Raw genomic sequence first — 19,449 nt, 5'->3', positions numbered from 1 at the left:
CTCCCCCCTCCTCCTTCATGTGTGAATGCTTTCCTGCATGTATGTATGTGTTCCACATGTGTACTTGGTTCCTTAAGCAGTCAGAGGAGCATATCAGATCCCTCGGAACTGAATTTATGTGTAGTTGTGAACCATCATGTGGGCTCTTTATGTGTGTGTCTATGCATATGAGTGCAGGTGCCCATGAAGGCCAGAGGTGTCATATCCCTCCGGAGCTGGGAGCTACCTCAGATCCTCTGCAACAGCACTATGTACTCTTTTTTTCTTTTTCTTTTTTTTTTTTCCCCCGGAGCTGGGGACCGAACCCAGGGCCTTGCGCTTGCTAGGCAAGTGCTCTACCACTGAGCTAAATCCCCAACCCCTGCACTATGTACTCTTTTTTTTTTTTGTCAGATATTTTTTTTGCACTATGTACTCTTAACAGCTAAGCCATCAACTCTCTAGCCACCCTTCCTTAAAAGTATTTTAAGAAGTTGATGCTGTAAAGTGGCCAGTACTATCCATACCTAATTTTTCATTATCTCAGATGGAAACTCTATATCTATCAAGCAATAGTTTCCAAGCCTGAAAGTGGGTTAAGGCTCCTGCTCCAAGCCTAATGACCTCCATTTGATTCTGGAACCCACAGTAAAGGAAGGAGAGAACTGAGCTCTGCAAGTTGTTCTCTGACTTCCACATACACACACATGCACACACACACACACACACACACACACACACACACACACACTAAACGTCTGTGTTTGAAAGGTGCAGTAATTTTCCATTACTCCTTAGCTTTCCCATTACTTACCTTCTCCCAGGCCCTGGTAATTTCTAATCTACTTTCTGCCCCTATGAATTTGCCTATTCAAGATACTTCATGTAAATGGGATTACACAAAATTCGTTCTTTAGGTTTTGCTTCATCCAGTTAGGATAATGTCAGGACTTATTCATATTATAGCACGTATTTGAACTTCATTTTATAGTCAAATAATCCATTTCCTACATAGAGCACAGCATTTTACTTCTCATTGATAGCCATTTGGGTTATTTTGAACTTTCCATTGTGAATACTGCTGCCATGAACATTCATGTTCAGATCATTCATGTACAGATATCTGTTCAAGTGTTCTCAGTTCCATGGAGTATGTACCTACAAGTGGAACTTCTAGGTTATGTGGTAATTATTAACTTTTTGAGATAATTCTTTAAGAAAAAATTAAATATATGGGTGTTTTGCCTGAATGTATATCTGTGCACCACTTGTGTGCAGTGCCCAGAGGCCAGAAGAGCAAATGGATCCCCTGGAACTGGAGTTACAGATAGCTGTGAGCCATGGTGTGGGTGTTGGGAATTGAACCAGGATCTTCTGCAGGAAGAGCAAATGCTCTTAACCACTGAGCCATCATACCAGTCTCTTTTTGAGGTAATTGTATGTTTAATTCCCATGTATTTCTCTCTCTCTCTCTCTCTCTCTCTCTCTCTCTCTCTCTCTCTCTCTCTCTCTCTCTCTCCATGTGTATGTCTATGTATATATGTATATGCATGTGTGTGGAAGCCAGAGGTTGAAGTTGGGTGTCTTCTTTGATCTCTGTGTACTTTTTCTACTGAGGCAGAGTGTCTTCCTGAACCTAGAGTTTAACAATTTTGCTAGTCTAGCTAGTCAGCTTGTTCTGGGGATTCCAAATAGGCTGCCATACCTGCCTGGCATTTATGTGTGTACTGGGGATTCAAACTCAAGTCCTCACACTTGCATGGTACCTAACCCACTACACCATCTCCCCAGCCTTTACATAGTTTTTCAAACCAGCTTTATCATGATGCTGGTTCCTTCATTAGTAAGTTAAACAAATCTTGGACATCTCATCCAAATATAGTTTTGGATGAGTTCATGCTTTAACTCTTTGAAAATTACACTTTGATAAGGATCATTTGTTGACTTTGCTAATCTTTAAAACCAAACACTGACCCTTGATCTCCAACTTGGCCCCCATTACTTACTACACTCTCCCTACAAGGAAGTAAAGGAAATGAACCCTCCACCCTGCTTGACTGAGAGGCCAGCAGAGTATTTTGGTAATTCCAAAGAGAAAGGAAATTTAAATTAGGGTCCTGTCACAGTGATGGGAAATGAAGTCATGTGAAAATCAGGCAGGGCCACGGAACATGCGTATTCGTTTCTGCTGGGAATGTATGAAGACTTTTCTCCTGTAAACACAGAACTGCTGCTAGGGTGATTGTCTGCTATGAAAACCCTAGAGAAAAGCTTTGTTTTAGAGAAACTCTGAGACCAGGTACACTACAATAAAACCCACTGGGAGAGATGAATGAATTTTCTCTCATATTTTTAACCTCAAAATCTATGTTCACTGGCATTTGATGGGAGATTCTGAGGAATCTTTTAGACAGGGAATGAAGAGAAAGAGGCTTGGCCTGGGGTATGAAGAGGAGGCTGGATACAAAAGGAAAGAGAGCATGGTCATGGGGCGCTGAGGAAGGAACTGAGAGAGCCCCAGCTCCTCAAATAGGGCTTTTTGGTGGCCTCTAAGTGTAGTACCACTCCTTCAACTAGAAAGCTATTCTGTGCAGGCAATAATACTGGTTCAGTGAATAAAAGCACTTGCAACCAAGCTTGATGACCTGAGTTTGATCCTTAGAGCCCACAATGGAAGGAGAGAACAGATAGCCACAATCTGCCCTCTGTCCATCACATGACACATCGTGGCATCCCTAACACTCGTGAAATAAAAAATGTCAAAAAAATTAAGAAAAAAAGAGAAAGCTCTCACAGAGCACTAATCACACATAAAACCAGATGTATTCTCCATCTCATATATTTTTCATGTTTCAAACCAAGAACATCTGCTTTTGGAGAAGGCTGAAAAATTATGAAGCCTCTATTTCTCCCCTCACAGCTTAAAAGGAAGTAACTTGATTTTGATGACAATTTTCTCACTTTTGAGACAAGATATGGAGGAACAGATGAATGCAATGGAAGAATTTCACAGGTGGTTAAGAATGTGCAGGCAAAGAAAAGCAGAATAAAAACGAACGTCTCTGACAGAAATATGATCGGAATATATCTATTTCTGAACTGCGTATCAGGCAGGTTAAGAAAACAAAGGTAGAAATCTGCTTTCTTCTGACACCGTTATTTTGCTATCTTGCAGGCTTGTGTCAAGATAAAATATATGTAATAAGCACTTTGCAAACTGCAGAGGGCTGCATGTGTCTTTGAGGGGGCAGGTGGTGCTGGGGAGAGGGCACAGGCTGTGACTGCACACTGTGCTGGAGGCGTCCCAGCTTGGGGGTGGGGGGGCGGAATCTGACCTGCAGAGAAGACTGAAGCAAATCTCTGGATCTCATTTTTCACCTGTGTAGATTGAGGCCAATAATCATGCTTTATGGGAAGACCCAGATAATAAGGTCTCCAAGAGAGAGCAAGAACAAAGTGTTAAGACAGCCTGGTCTTTTGGTACACATCACAGGGGGAACACTTTGCACATTGCTCTCAATAGTCCCTTTTAAATATTTTCTGCCCCAATTATACCAGAAGCTCCTTGTGACTTTCTTGTCTCTATGTCCTCTAAGCACAGTGACTGGAATAGCAAACCCAGGGTTTTGTTGTTGTGGGGGAGATGATTTTGATATTGGGACTGACGTCACTGCTTCCTCATGCCATGCACGGTAGCCAAGTGCTCTACCACTGAGCTACATCCCTGGCCATTTTCTACTTGTTATGTCTGAGTCAGGGTCTTGTTAAATGGTCCAGGCTGGACTTGAACTCTCTCTGTGGCCCTGACTGGTTCTGTATTTGTGACCCTCCTGCCTCAGCCACTCCAATAACTGGGATTATGGCCTGAACCTCCCAGCCTAGCCAGTCTGTCCTCCAAACTACTTTTTTTTCTTTTTACTGTTTCCCCAGCACTACAGTCTCAGGGCCCTGACTAGATCTCTGTGGCAGACACTGTGATGCACCATTCAGATTCCCCTTTGTGACTGCATCTTACTCCCTCGGCCAACAAGTCTGATTTAAGTTAATAGCCCTCCCTGGGAACTGCAAGGGTCTCCTCTTCAGACAGCATCGCCTGTCCCAAGGTTATACCCCATCTTCTCCATCTGCAAGAAGAGCTTGGAACACCTGTGACTGGCCACCCCAGCACCAGAATCCCCAAGTAGTTGGTTGAGGCTGTCATTTAAATGCTATCCCGACCCACTTCTTCCTTAAACCAATTCTGCTTTCCTTTTGACTTCAGACGGCAATTCCCAAAGATACTCTAATAATCTTCCTACACGTAACCTGTAACAGCTCCTCAAAGACATTCCCTTGACTGGATTTGTAGTCCGTGTGAGTATTGCCTCTGAATCTGGGCAGTCTCCAGTCCAAATGATCCCAGGAGCCAAACAGTCCCCAGAGTCCAGTCACTGTCACAGGCTTCACTTGCAGTTACATTTTTATCCTCACCCCACCCTCCAAGTTTTCCTTAGAAAGTGTTTTTGGAACCCTAAAGGGCAGGAAGGAGACTCAGGTCTGCAAATAAATGCGTCCATCGATGTGAAAGAGGCTACAGTAGAGATGTGTGCATGCCTGGGAGCAGAACTCCACTTGGGCATTCAGAAGAAGGCTTCCTGGAGGAAGAGCTGCTCAAACTGAGTCTTGAACGATGAGCTGAGGTTTGATAGAACAGGGACGTGTGAGAGACATTTCAGACAGGGAACAGCGAGCTAAGATGCACAAAGGAGTCTGGGATTAGAAGGAATGGGGCAATAAAGTCTAAGAGAGCAGAGGAAAGTTGTGCAAAGCCTTCGATAGCTGCCACTCCAGAGATGTCTGTGGAATGAATAGCACATTCCGGAATGGATCATGCTGCAGCCATTTTTGGTTCCATTCCTGCAGGTTTTAGGATCAGTGGTTCTATTTAGTTAGTCTTTTTCCTCTAAATGTTTTTATATTTTTGAAAACTTTTTAAAAATGTATTTTGTTTATTTATTCATCTATATAGCTTTCTTCCTTCCTTCCTTCCTTTCTTTCCTTTTTTCTCTTTTAGAGACAAAGTCTTTCTATATATCCTTGGCTGTCCTGGAACTTGCTATGTAGACCAGGCCGGCCCCTAACTCAAATCTGCCTGCCTCTGCCTCTGGAATTCTGGGATTAAAGGTGTGTGCCAGCACATCTGGCTGGAAACCTTTTTTAGTGTTTTCCTGCCCTTTTGTTTTCACATGTGTAAATAAGTACACACACATGTATGTGCATGCAAACACACACAAAGACTTGAGGTCAATGGGAAGAATCATCTTTGGTCAACTTTCTATTTTATTTGCTGAGGCAGGGTCTCTGAATCAAACCCAAATCCGTATCCTCTATTGATGCCAACTAGCTTGCTGTGGGGACCCCGTCTCTGCCTTCCAAGAGAACTATAGATGTATTATGTACACACACACACACACACACACACACACACACACACACACACACACTTTATATAGAATTGGGTATGGTAGTACACAAAATCCAAAACTCAGGAGAGGAAGGAGAATCAGGAGTTCAACGTCATCCTTGTCTAGACAGCAAGTTTGAAGGCAGACTGATAGACATAAAACTGCATCAAAAATAGAGTAAGCAGAGTGTAGTAGTGACGCATACCTTTAACCCCAGCATTTGGAAGTGGGGGGGGTCTTTGTGAATATGAGGCCAGCCTTGTCTACATCATAGCAAGTTACAGGCTAGCAAGGGCTACATTATGAGATTCTGTCTCAAATACAAAACAAATAAATAAAGTATTTTTTCTCTTGGAATCTCTCCGATCCTTAAGGACTCCCCCCCTCTTTTCTCTTAATAAGTGTACATTCTCCCTGCTCAAAAATTATAAAATAATAGTGATAAAATTATGTTGAAATAAGTTTTAAATGGTGACCTCCCAAAACAATGATAACCCACGGACTGGAGATGGATCTCAGTGATGGATTGCACACACATGCTAGGTCCTTGGTTGATCCCCCGGCATTGCCTTTAACAAACATAGAAGCAAGCAACACAAAAACAGAGAGCAAAGAAGTATCACTTGCCATAATTAGAAAGCAACTGTAAAAAGAATTGCAATAGAAACAGAGCACAGTAATTAAAATTCTGAGTAGATGCTGTCGCCTGTCCCTGTATTTGAGCCCGAGGCAGGTCTAGCTTTGTTAGAGCAGAAGATTAGCAAGCATTATAGAGGTCGAAGAATAGTACCACACTGAGACTTTCTCCTTAAGGTAATCAGAAAGTGGGAGAGAGAATCATTTTCTCACCATGTAATTCAGTGTTCTTTGCAGCAGTACGGTGTCCCATGAAAATAGCCTTGGAAGCCCACTCCACCACCACCACCACACACACTGCCCACTGTGAAAAGTTGGTAAACAAGAAAAGAGCCTGCACATGTGGCTGTTGTCACTGAGCTGTTGCTTTGTGGATTGGCTCTGGAGCAATAACTTGGCTCAGCAAAGATTTCAAAACCTACAGCCGTACTGAGCTTTATCCCAATACCACTAAGCAGCAGGGGTGGGGATGACCAGGGGACAAGACCCTTGGCACCCAAACTCAGACAAGTACCTTTAGAGAATTTCCTCCACCCCACATTGCAGCTGAAGAAACAGGGACAAAATGGGGAACCAAATTTGTCCCAGGCCACAGAAAGCATTAGTGTTGGCAGTGTTGACGGCAGCTACGGAGAGATGGAGTATAGTGTACTGCTTTAGTAGTGGTCCAAGGAGCGATTATCAGCAAGGCAGATGAGAACAGTAGGAGAAAAATCAGCCTCAAGACCCGAGAGCAGGGAAGCCGCCAGGCACGGTGCCACCCACTTGCAACCCCAGCACTCCAGAGGCTGGGACAGGAGAGCCTCAAGTTTGAGGCCAGTCTGGGTTACACTGTAAGATTCTTTCCCAACAAAGCAAAACAAAATTCACCATGACACAACGACAAGAAAACCCAACTACCAGGCTGGACTCCTTGGCTTGGGGTAGAAATGAAGGTGGGCCTGGGCCAAAATGCCTGGCAGTGCAGCAAGAGTCTGCCAAGGACTCCAGCAGGGAGTGACCATAAGGACTGTTCCAAGGGGCAGGACCAATTCAATCAGGGATATCCTGGGTCAGAATAAAGTGAGTAGACTTTGTGACCCCAGCTGCCATTTTCTTGACAGATATGACTTTGGACATATCCCTTAATTCCTTTGAGTCTAAGCCTATTTCATAGGACTCTTGTGATGGTCACATTAGCCAATATACACAATGCTTCTGGTAACACCTTACTTAGAATCGCTTCTCCTCCCAGTCTGTGGCACAACCAGATCCATGGCAACACGTGTCCTTCTCTCCTGGCTCTGTTTCCTAGCCCAGCTCCTAGCCCAGACCATACCTGTATGCTGTCCTAGCCTGTGCTCATCAGCCGCCCCACTTAGACTGTGTGGTCAACGAGAGTACCTGCAGATAAGAAAGTCAAGGGCACACACACTCTAGAAGGTGGGGCAGGGACCTTCTTCTCTTACGGACAGAGGGGATAGGGGTGCTTGAGGATGGAAAAAGGGTCATGTTATTAGAAAGTAGGACTGCTCTGGCCTTCCAGGTTGCTGGCTAGACTAGCAGAGAATAAAGACGAGCCTTGGGTCTCCTGTGGTGTTAGAAGGCAGATCCTTCAGCAAGTCCCTCCATTAAAAGCTACAAGATGCAAGGTTAAATATAGCCCTTTCCAGTTGTCTGGGACATAGATTTATGAAATGTCAGAGCGGTATTAGAGTGAGAAATAATCTTATCTCTGTTCTGTTTTTAGAGAAAGGAGCCAATAGAGAAGAAAAAGAAATGGGGACTTTCACCAGGGGGTGAGGGGAGGCGGTTGGAGGATTTTGAGCAGCAGCAGGGTCTGGTTTGTTTGAAAAGACACCCTTGGCTGCGGAGTGGGGGAAGTGATGGAGAGTGGAAGCAGGGAGCCCAGTGTGAGGGAGGGAAATGAGGGGGCTGCAACCAGAGGAGCCGCTGTGGAGCGGGGGGGGGGGGGGGCAGCAACTGCAGCCTTGGGCTGGGCCTACATCCCAGGTGAAGCTGCCCCCCTTCTGTCTCCTTCCTGCAGAAGAGGGAGACCGGCCTGCTTCCCATCAAAGGATCCCACTCTGACTGGGGAGAAGACAACCCCTCCAAGGGCGCTGAACGTTTGCTCCTCTAGCTGTCATGTATCTCTGCAGAGCCTGTTAGGAAACCCCTTCTTGTCTATAGGCCCCAATTGTGACATGGGAGGCTTTACAGAGACTCCATCTGGTCACTTCACCCTGTGACAACCCCTCAAAGACCCCTAGACCAAACATCACTTTTCTCTTCACACCAGGCTGTAATACATGGTCCTCACATTACTTTTTTTTTTAAATTGCATCTCTCTGCTTTTCTAATCATTTTAAGAGCTCATAAATACTTTTTGAACACGCTCCAGCTACAAAGGGCTGACTAGAGCCCCAGAGGCACCTCATGGACTCACTTGCGTTTCGTCCTGCCAGCTGCCACCAACACAACTTCTCTGATGTTTCAAGACTCAGACCTGCCATGTTACATTCCCTATCCCGACCGGTTCTCCTTGCAGAAGCCAGACAAAGTTCCCAGCGTGGCCCAGGAGCCTGCACTTATCTTACTGCCAGGAGGTCTGGCTTGAACGGAGTCTAGACTGCATTAGGAAACACATGTGGAAATGACCAGTGACGAACGCCCTTTTACCTGCCTCTCCCAGTGACCATGTTTTGTAAAAGCAAATCTGGCATTTTAGTAGAAGTCCTAGAGGACTCCCCAAATTGACTGAGATTAAACTGAAAGAGAATCTACGTTAAGTTGACTCAAAGAAGCTAAGAGATATGTATACATATGCACACAATTCCTCAGTCAATTTTACAATCCCTTATGTTCCCAAGATAGCAGGGTTAGGATGTGATCACATCCACCCTTTTATATCCAGAACCACCCAATTGCAAAGCCGCTTTGTAGCATTTTTCCAAGTCTCCCCTCTGCCCCTCCCTGTACCTCTCTAGAACTAAGGGTCTCCCTCTCTTCCCTCTCCGCTCCAAGTTGGCCACCCCCCCTTTCCCAACAACTCACCTCCCCGGCTCCAGAAGAGGGTAAGAGACTCTCCTCTCTCCATCGTAGTGGTGTGGAAACCCAAGGATCCACTTCCAGCCAATTCTCACACAACAGAGAACTGTGTGCCAGACTCACTCTGGGAGCCCAGAGCCCAGGGGCTCCACGTGACTCCAAACCTGTCCCTAGGTTCCTCAGTAGAGAACCGAGGGTCACGTCCTTAGCCAGTTCCCAGCACTCCGGCTGTGTCAGTTTGTCCCTATTAATCACATTGCCCAGTGAAGTTCCTGGGCAGTCCAGTCCAGGAAAAGCAATCCTGGATTCAAAATGGGACTTTCGCCTTTCTCTTTTCAAACCCCTGGCTCTCCACCTATGACCTCAATGGTCCTGTTCGCCCCAGACACAGCTGATGGACAGTGAAGGGAGCTGTCTGTGAGTCAGGTTTATCTTTCTCTAGGTTAGGATCTAAGCTCTCAGCCAGAGGCTGAGTCCCAGCCTCATGGAGGGCTGACCTCCTGCTCAGCGGCTGTCCCGCTGAGAGGGGAAATGAACAGGAACTGGCTGTCTGAGTCAGCGCCCTGGTCTATTGTCACCATGCAGGCCCCTTCCTTCCCAGAGGAGAGACGTGCACAGAGATAGGCCCTGTTTTTTGCAAGTCTCTTAAGCACACACGCTTTCCCTCTTGGCCTGGAACAAGTCTGTAAACTATAGCTGGGTGTAACTCAATTCAGTTTCTCCAGCTCTTAGCAAGGACCCTACAGCAATCTGGACTCTCCAATGTACAGCATCCTAGATGGCAGGTCTTAGGAAAGCGAATGAAGCTCACCTAGAGACAGGGGCTCTCCCTAAGGTACTTGTGCCAGAGGACAATAGGACTTGGAATCCAATGCCACTCTGTGGAATCAGGAGAAGACTGCCAACCATCATTGGTGACCTCCATCATACAGCACATCACAGATTCTAGCAAAGCCTGTTTCCTGGAGCACAAAGCATGAAAGAGTTGCTGGCTTTTAAGTACTGAGAACACAACTTGTTCACATTTGTTTCTGTGCGCTTAGAAGACAAGGACACAAAAACAAGACATGTGGGCCAGGAGCCGATTACAAACAGACTCCTTTGTTCCCCAGTACTAAATGGCTAAATCACTCTATTGCTGAAATGAGTATGGGCCAGGGATTGAGCCTGTGCCCCACTAACCATTTTCTAATTAGAGGAGATGTCTGACTGGTTCTTGCCCACAGTGTGGGAGGAGACCCAGCATGAGCTGGATGTTCATCTGTTTCTGCCAGGGACACCAAAATGAGCATGCAGTTTGAAGGCTGGAGGTGGGTGTGTGGAATTACCTGTATTAAGATTTTCAACTCAGCACAGAGTCAGGAGTTTCTGGGGCTCCTAACTTCAGGACCGATCTCTAACACATGTTTTTTTTAAAGTCATTGTAAAAAAGACTAAGGAACTACATTTAAGAGTAACATCGCCAGGTGATATTCACTTCAGCAACACTGAGGGGGAGAACTTGGCAAAGGTGGCTTTGTAGAGGCCACACTGCAGCAGGTTAAAGAAGGAAAGGGAAGAGGATTGGGGATATCTCTCAGGAAATCTGGTTGTTGCTAGAGAGGAAAAGGCTACACAGTCACAGGTAGATAGATAAGCCAAGCTGCAGATGGCTGTCAGGTGCTTGTCAGGAGTGTTTGAGGTATTTCTGTGAAGCCTGCTGGTCTACCCTTTCCCTTCTCCCTGCATGCTGTGCTTTCTATGAGACCAATAAGATCAAGACTTCTGAAGGGTGGAGCCCAGGTACAGTTCTTTTGAAATCTCCCCAGGTTAAGAACCATCACAAAACATTTTTTTTCCCAGACAGTGTCTTATGTAGCCCAAGCTGACTTCAAGCTCATGATCCTTCTAAGTGCTGGGATGACATGTTATGTCTCTAAGTCCAACTAGGGGAATTCTTGGGAGATACTGAAATCCGATGTAAAAGCGTAGCCATCCCAGAGGCAAAGCTGGGTGAGCATTTTACTTCCCTCACATGGGTGGATTTTTATAGGTGCTAAGACGACAGACTTGGAAGGCCTGCCACACAGGCCCAAATCCTCAGCCTCTTCCTTTATTGCTCTTAGACAAGTTACTTAACTTCTGTAGGCCTCTATAGATTAGTTATACAAAGCACGGTTTCTAATCTATATGTTCCCCGTTTTAAGATAATAAAAACACACATACTGTGCAGGTATTGTGTGGACTGAGCCAATATCTGCAAAATACTGCCTGGCTCACGGCAGGCCCTTCCTGTGCTGGCCTATGTTTCCCAAGGCTCCTCCTAGGGCCTTATCTCATCTATAGTCTAGACCTCTCCCGAAAGTTCAGGAAAGCTGTCCTTTTAAAGTGTTGTTGGCCTTACTTTTGGCTCCCACTGGCTGTGACCTCTGACCTGCCCTGCACAAGCCTTAGTTTATCATCTTCCATCCCTCTGCAGCTGCTTCTCACTCCCGGTCCTCCGGGGATGCAGTCGGCTGCTCTTGGTGTGACAGGAGTCACCATCCCATGTCACTAGAGAAATATTGTTGAACACTTGAAGAAGCTAAGGACTAAAATCCCAGTCAATATTTGCATGTTGCCCCCACTCCGCTCCTGCTTAGAATTTGGCTGGTGTCAGGGTAAACCGTTGTTCCCTGGCTAGAGAAATGGTGTGTGGAAGTTTCTATAACACAGACTTTGTCTTGGAGGTTGGAATCCTGATAATGGTGGGAATGAAGAGCCACCTTCATCCCCAGATCCAGCAGTGTGACTCTGGGTTCCATGGATTACAATTGTCCTTTGGGTTGGCACCCAGACAGACCTCAACTTTTGTACCCTTGCTCCTTGCTCTGGGCACAACCCTGTCCCCCCAGGTCCGGCCCTGATGTCTCCAGAGAAGAGGCAAGAACTAAGGATAAACCCAAAGTCAAGAGTCTGGCAGGGAGAGGGTGGAAGCAACAGTGTGCAGCCATGAGGTAAGAACAGAAGCCCAGTGGAAAAATGGCTGAGGGAGCCAGAAATCTCCAAGCCAGAAAGCAGCAGGAGCAGGTTCTCCGAAGCCCAAGTGCCTTCAGCCAGACTGAGGACAGCTCAGACATCTTCCTTGCTCACCCGCACGAAGTCAAAGCACTGTGAAGGATGCTGGATGGTGGGTATCTCTCACTTCCAGTGTGGCCAAGGCAATGGCATAGCCTTTCTGAAACAAGCCGTAAATAGCATGGTTCACCCTGTCCTAACCCTATAAGGAATTTCCCTAGATGGCCCTGTGCCACTCTCCCCAATATCAGCAACAGGACACTTGTAAGTAACAGGGAACAAAACATGCCTAGGACCCCACACCCCTCCATCTGTGTTTGTGGAGAATTGGGCAGGAGACGAACTTCTGAAATAAGAAATCTGCTGCCGAGAGAAATGAAGATTGCCTCCGAAGCGCAAGTACTCCATAGGGCCACAGATAGTACTTAGAAGGCTGAACCAGCCCAAATCATACTGCCCAAGGGTGACAAAGAGCTGACCTATCAGCATGTAAGATCTCTCACCAGGGACCTGCTTGTCATCTCAAGTATCACCTTTTCAGTGTGAGAGCCCTGTCTAGTTTCTCCAGTGTGGTTACACACCGTGGCTATGTGGCCCAACGTGTCTGCAACACTTCAGCTTCTCCCAGAGGTCAAAAGGACAACTCCTGCGATGCAGGGTCGGGAGCAGTAAAGGAGCAGCTGAACTGTTGCCTGTTTTAACATCTGTAGCTGAGTGACCTTGGCAATGTCACCTCGGTTCTGTGAATCTTTAAAAATGAAAGGTTTATGGAAGATGAATAGTTTTCAACCATATACCTCATTTTTATTAAAATATCTGGATTTCCCTGTTCTTCAATAAACACAACAAAATGAAATAATATGCATGGGCTCCAACATAGTAAGAGACAAAATGTCTGGGTTTTTTTCCCCATGGAAGACACTTCAATGTTGACATGCAAATATGTGATAACCATGAGGTGGGGCTCAGAGAGGACTGTTTGCCCAGCATGCACAAGCCTGACTTCCATCGCCAGTGCCAAACGCAGTTATTTAAAGACACATATTTACACAACAATGTCTACTGCGGTACTGCTCACAACAGCTGAGTTATAGGAGGGGAGGAAAATGTGGGATATAGACACAATGACTGGGGTTTTTCTCAGCCATAAAGATCAAAGTTATGTCATTTGTAAGAAAAAAAATGGATGCAACTAGAGATAATCACATTAAGCAAGTTTAGCCATTCTCAGAAAGACAGATAGTCAGTTTTCTCTCATTTGTGGTTCTCATTTTTTTTTACATACACATGAAATCAAATACATCTATATTGTATGGAAGCAAAAGTAAAATTGTCTAAGGAATGACGGGACAAACTCAGGGGAGGTAGCAATAGAAAAGGAAGGGCAGGTGTGGGTGTGTGCTCAGCATATAATATACATCTGCACGACATGTTAAAATAAATAAATAAATAAATAAATAAATAAATAAATAAATAAATAAATAAGATAGTCATGATCGTAGACACACTCTATGCCCCTCCAAGACTCCCTTATGGAACTCAGGGAAATCCTGGAGACCCTTTCTACTCTGGGAGTCTTAGACACAGTGCTTCCTACACTGCAGCTGAGTTTTAAGCAGTACCCCGTCTCCTCCTTACTACTATCCTCCAAGGGAGGTACTCTGACCAGGCAGGCCATGGAAACTCTGAGGATTCAGTCACCTGCCAAAAGACACACGATCCAGAACTGATCAAGTCTGACTTGGGATGCAATCGACTGAGGAAGTCTTCAATTCATTATGTCCTTCAACAATTACTCTAAACTTCTCTCCATAGATTTTAAGCATTTCAGAAAAGGAAGGGAAAAAAACTCATCCTAACATATTCCATATGACTTTCCTTTAAGACTAAAACTAGAAAGCTTCACTTACTCAACCGAACTTCAGTGGCGCTTACAGTGTTCACAGGAGACAAGGAACCCACCATCTGAAGCCACTAGCAGCATTGGGCCCAGAATAGCTTTGGGGTCAATAGAGAGGCACAGTGGGAAACAGTAGCTGTATTAATCTGTTTTCAGTAGCTACTACAAAGTACCGAAAAGCGGATACTGCTTTAAAAAAAGAGTTTATTTAACTTACAACTTTGGAAGCTGAAAATCTAAGATTAGACGGTCTCATCTATGTGGCCTTAGGGGAGGGCCTCTTTAGCTACATCGCAGCATGGCCAAAGGCCTCATGAGAGAGAAGGTTAGATCATGTGGTGAGGCAGGAAATCTGAAGGATTCATAGGTCAAATCTGATCCTATATAACAGTTTGCTCTCGTCGGATCTAACTGCGATCTCAAGAGAACTACAGTAGTCCCCATCTCATTTCTATTATCTCAGCATGGCCACACTGAAGCCCAGGTTTCCAGCACATGCACCTTCGGATGGCACATTTAAAACATATCCAAACCATCTAGTACCTTTTCTGTGTGTGTGTGTGGGGGGGGGTGTAAGGCTTTACATAAGTGGTTCTCATTCTTTCTAATGCTGTGACCCTTTAATACAGTTCCTCATGTTGTGGTGACCCCAACCATAAAATTATTCCATTGCTATTTCATAGCTGTAGTTTTGCTACTGTTATGAATCATAATGTAAATATCTTATATGCAGGATACCTGTGATATTCAACCCCTGTGAAAGGGTCATTTGAAACCCAAAGGGGCTGAGACCCACAGGATGAGAACCACTGCTTTACACTGTTCAACATTTGATACCTTAAAAGATCCTTTAAAACACCTTGGATCATGTGTTCTTTACCACAAACCTGTAAGGTGGGTTTTCTTTGTTTGTTTGTTTGTTTTTTGAGACAGGGTTTTTTTCAGTGTAGCCTTAGCTGTTTTGGAACTTGCTTTATAGACCAGGTTGGCTTTGAACTCACAGAGGTACACCTGCCTCTGCCTCCCAAGTGCTGGGACTAAAGGTGCTCACCACTACCACCTGGCTTGGTTGTTTTATTCTTATCTTTACATCATCGGTAAAGAAACTAAGCATATGAGGGCTGAAATAAACAACGTCCTCTAAAGATGCATAAGAACCTGGGCTTCCATTCAAACCTGGGCTGTCTTCACTAATTCCACCACACGCCCCGTCCCACCTCAAAAGACACCTGATTTGGTGTGACATCTTTTAGTTGCTTATGCTAGCTCAGGAAAATATGATTTGGTCTGTCCTTGTGACTTGCCAGTGTGATTGCTCTGTGTGTTAATGGTTTGCATTGTTCTTTGCACAAGCCATGTAACAGTATTAATGGAAATCTGTTAAAGGAAGATTCACCCACCCCGCATTGTACATCAATCAAGTTTGCGTTTCTTCGCCTCTCTGTTCCCACTCTTGACCACATGCAGAGACGGTTTTGTATTTTTATGTTCCAGAGTTTTAACTTTTTATTCTTGAGGTTATATTTATAGCATTTCTCCCTCTCCCCCATGTTTTATTTTTTTAATAAGCATTGTTCTTGTTGCTCAATAGTTTTTTAAATCAGTTCTCACACAACCATATTTCAGCTCTAAATTTAGTAATTTTTCCTGTAATTTGACATTACAATGGTCACCATGTTTTGTTGTTATTTTTCTAATACTTTCTTTAGCTTCCTTCCATTTTTGGCCCAGGAAATGTGGGTATCATCATTTGATTATGCCATGTCCCCAGTAGGCTTGTGTGTTTTGTTCTGTCTATAGCTGGTAGTGCTGTTTAGTAAAGTGGCAGAAACTTTAGGAGGGGGTTCCTGGGTTTAGGGAGGATGGTTCTATTTGGTCCCCACCTAGTCCCTTCTTCATGCTCTTCGTCCTGTTGCCCATAGTTGGAAAACTGGCTCCCTACCTGTTTCTGTCACCATATTCTAACATGACAACCCATGCATTGGGCCCTCTGAAATGGTGAAGGTTTTTATCTTTTAAAAGAACTCTTCCCTTGGGTATTTTGGTCACAGATATGCAAAAGTAAGTAATATGATGTGCACGCCATGATGGGCCTGGACCTCTCAGGCCCACACCTCTGCTGGAAGGTTATCTGCAGCTATTGGAGGCAAGGAACGCTTGGAAATATTTTTGTTCACTGGCCTAGAATTTTAACTCATTCCACGCATTAAATAAAATCATTCCCTGGAATCTTTTTTTTTTTTTTTGGTTCTTTTTTTCGGAGCTGGGGACCGAACCCAGGGCCTTGTGCTTGCTAGGCAAGCACTCTACCACTGAGCTAAATCCCCAACCCCCATTCCCTGGAATCTTTAAGTCTGGTTGGGATATATGTCTTTAGGAAGAAGGCCCGCAGAGGAGGTGTAATTCGACTTCCTTCTAAGTGTCTTGTCATTTAGCCTCCATCTTAATGACAGCAAGGACGTTGTCAAATTCAATAAAGTTGTGACTATGAAAGGGCCAGGTCAACTATAAAAATGCCCTGAAAATGGAATCAAATGATCCCCTCATATTGTTTCAGTACAAAGAAGAGAATGAGAGAACAGTGCACACATTTTCAACCTGAAATGTCGGCCACCTTGCTCACCGCAGCACACCTGTCGGGAGGGGATGCTGGAAGCCAATTTGGTAGCAGTTATCTCTAGACCGCTCTAAACACCTGATTTAGGCTACATCCAAGACACTCAGTTTCTTGATACTCAGGCATCCCCTGCTCTAGCTTCTGGGCTCAACACAGAGCCTCATGAGTTCAATTATTCCAACAATACAAACACGCTATCAAACAGACATATGGTGGGACTTCTACTAAGCTGGGCATTGCAATCTTTGTTGCTATAGAGATTTGCTCATCCTACCAGAACAGAGCCATGGTCTCCTCCTTCCACAGCACCCAGTCTCCAGGGTTACTAACTCCTGCCACAGCAAAGATGCTGAGAAGCACGTGACATGCCATAATAGGTTCAAGTTTGAAAGGCAGACAGACTTAAGCTCAAGTTTTTCTTCTACACTGTCCTTGTTACCAGAGTGTGGAACAGCCCTCCCTTTGGTTCTCACTTCCTAATCTGTAAAATGGCATCAATAATCCATCCCTGGCGGTCGTTCGTGGGGTTAAGTAGGGTTAGCATGCTATAGGTGTACCTCGAATGCAAGGTCCCTCTCCCTTGTCTGCAAGGCACTACACAGAAAGCTAGGCATATGCTAGGTAGCAACTGGGCCACAAGCACACATTAACTACCACACCACATACACAATAACATTTGCTCAAGAAGTGACAGGCTTGAAAGCTGGTGAGGAAATCATTTCTAGGATGTGAAGCTGGCAGACAAGGTTTCTCCCTCAAAGCAGCCTACCATGTTCTAAGGCCCTGCATAAGGTTTCCACATGCTGCTGCTGTCTTGCCCTACCCCACCTCTTCTACTAGGCGGCTGCCTGTCCCCATCCAGTTGTAGCAACTGCTGAGCTTAGTGACTGTCCCTGGTGTTCTCTCAAACATGCAGGGCCCATTTCTGCTCCCAGCTTGGGAGTGTTCCCCACTCTGCAATCATTACTCCCCTCCCCCCTTTTTGAAGAGCAACTTCAACTTTGAAAAGACTTTCCATGCTAGCTTACAGTGCATTCTCACAACTTCCTGCAAGTGCTTCTAAGAGTCCCCTGTAAGGATCCCAGACTGTTTGCAACCAAAAGATACAAGTAACATAAGTGACTGACTTGCAGGTTCATGGACAAGAAAGCCAGGAGATCCAGTCACAGGCTCTCTCTCATCCTTCCAGATGTGCAGTCTTTGAAATCAATTTCAGCATGCAATGACAACTACAGCACCAGGAGAGGACGTCAAGGGTACAGCCACTTGCCTAGTATGCAAAAGGCCCTGTGTTCAACCCCCAGCACTGTATTAAGTAAATGAATGAACAGCAACCCCAGTCCCAAGTTGTAGTGCCATACACCTCTCATCTCAGCACCAGGGAAGCTAAAGCAGGAAGAGCAGGAGTTCGTGACCAGTCTTGACTGCAAAATGAATTCGAATTGTATTTCAAAAATAATACAAAAGTAGCAGTGTCCACACTGGCAAGATTATGAAGACTAGATCAAACATGCACAAAGGAGCAAGGAAGGAGACTACATGAGGAAGTTTCCAAAGAAGATGACACTGGATGAGGGTTTTGAAGGACAAAGAGGAAGTTGCCAGAACATGACAGAGGATGGAAGATATGCCTCAGGCAGAGGAAAACACATTTAGCAAATCGCAGAAGTGGTGAACGGGTGATTTTGGAAAAGAAGAAGCCATTCGATGTGACTGGATCATCAAATTTAGGTTAAGAAGTCACAGCAGATGAGGTTGGTGAAGCAGGCAGGGCCCAGTAATGGAAATCACGAAAGGAACATACACTTTCTCCCAGAAAGCCTTCCCACCTCCACAGACTTCAAGCACTGTTTTTCCAGTTTTCAACTTTTGCCTTTTCCACGCAGTAAGAATACTATTAATCATTTTATCCAAAGAGTCTCACTTTCAAGGCACTTAACCTTACCCTAACAAAAACTCTGAGAAACCATGGGTTTCATACACTATGTAGACTTTTCTAATGGGCATTAAAATACATACAGAACTGAAAGGTAAGACGTTTCCTCTCCACCATCTACAGTAATCCCAGGGCCACTTGGAATCTACCTCCACAGCAGGGAGACAACCTTGATACTCCCATCCCAAGTCAGCAAGGTTCGGACTCAAAGCAAGAAAGTATGAACACTATGAACAGTGCAGTATGAACAAAGCAGGGATGAACACTACGGTGGCTGTTAGGTAAGCTAGGAAAAGGGTCAGAGGCAGAGACCAGGAATGAGTTCTAGAACAGGTAAGAGTGGACACTGGCATTGGGCAAGAGGAGCAGGGGCTATGTCTCAGAGGAAGCCTTAGCAACAAATAACTGTTGGGTAGAGGGTTGGGTGGATGCACAGATAAAAACTGTGTGAGATCAAGGAGAGAGTAGAATGGAGGTTAACTCCTAGGTTCTTAATTTGGGTTCCTAGAAGGACAGAAGAAAGAGGAGCAAGAAGGTAAAGGATGGGGCAAGCCGTGTTCAGCTGGGTGTGGAATACTTCGTGGGACATTAGGCTGGGGCTAGAGCAGTGGGTTACGCTTAGTCTTGGCAGCAGACAGCGGTGCAGAGGTCAACTGTACAGAAGTGTTATCAGGGTAGTCCAGACTGATAAGAGAGAGGAGAGGCAGGGCTAAGAGAATCCTGAGGATGAGACATTTGCGTTTCGTGATGGGAGAAAGAAGGAAGGGTTTTTCCCCAGACAAAAATCTTTCCTGGTCACTGAAAGACTTCCCATAGGTAGGGTCTTGGCTTTTCTCTGAGAGCATAGGTTCAGATCTGGACAATACTGTGCCAA

The 19,449-nt window shown here is 45.1% G+C and overlaps 1 protein-coding gene across 8 annotated transcripts in view; it reads right to left on the bottom strand.

Moving 5' to 3' along the window:
* The window catches only part of Nhsl2 (NHS-like 2), a 239,526-nt gene that overhangs the window by 65,311 nt on the left and 154,766 nt on the right, over positions 1–19,449 (bottom strand). For 2 of the 8 annotated variants that reach the window (XM_087599928.1, XM_087599930.1), the window contains exon 1: positions 9,093–9,572. In XM_087599928.1, coding sequence (XP_087456054.1) covers positions 9,093–9,135 — 43 coding nt within the window. In that variant the 5' untranslated portion in view covers positions 9,136–9,572. 8 annotated transcript variants of the gene reach the window in all.

This window comes from Rattus norvegicus, chromosome X (assembly GCF_021556685.1).
Source record: "Rattus norvegicus strain SHRSP/BbbUtx chromosome X, alternate assembly SHRSP_T2T, whole genome shotgun sequence".
NCBI classification, from domain to species: Eukaryota; Metazoa; Chordata; class Mammalia; order Rodentia; family Muridae; genus Rattus; species Rattus norvegicus.
The sequence above is the reverse complement of the archived record's forward strand: the minus strand, read 5'-3'. Positions and strand labels throughout refer to the sequence as shown.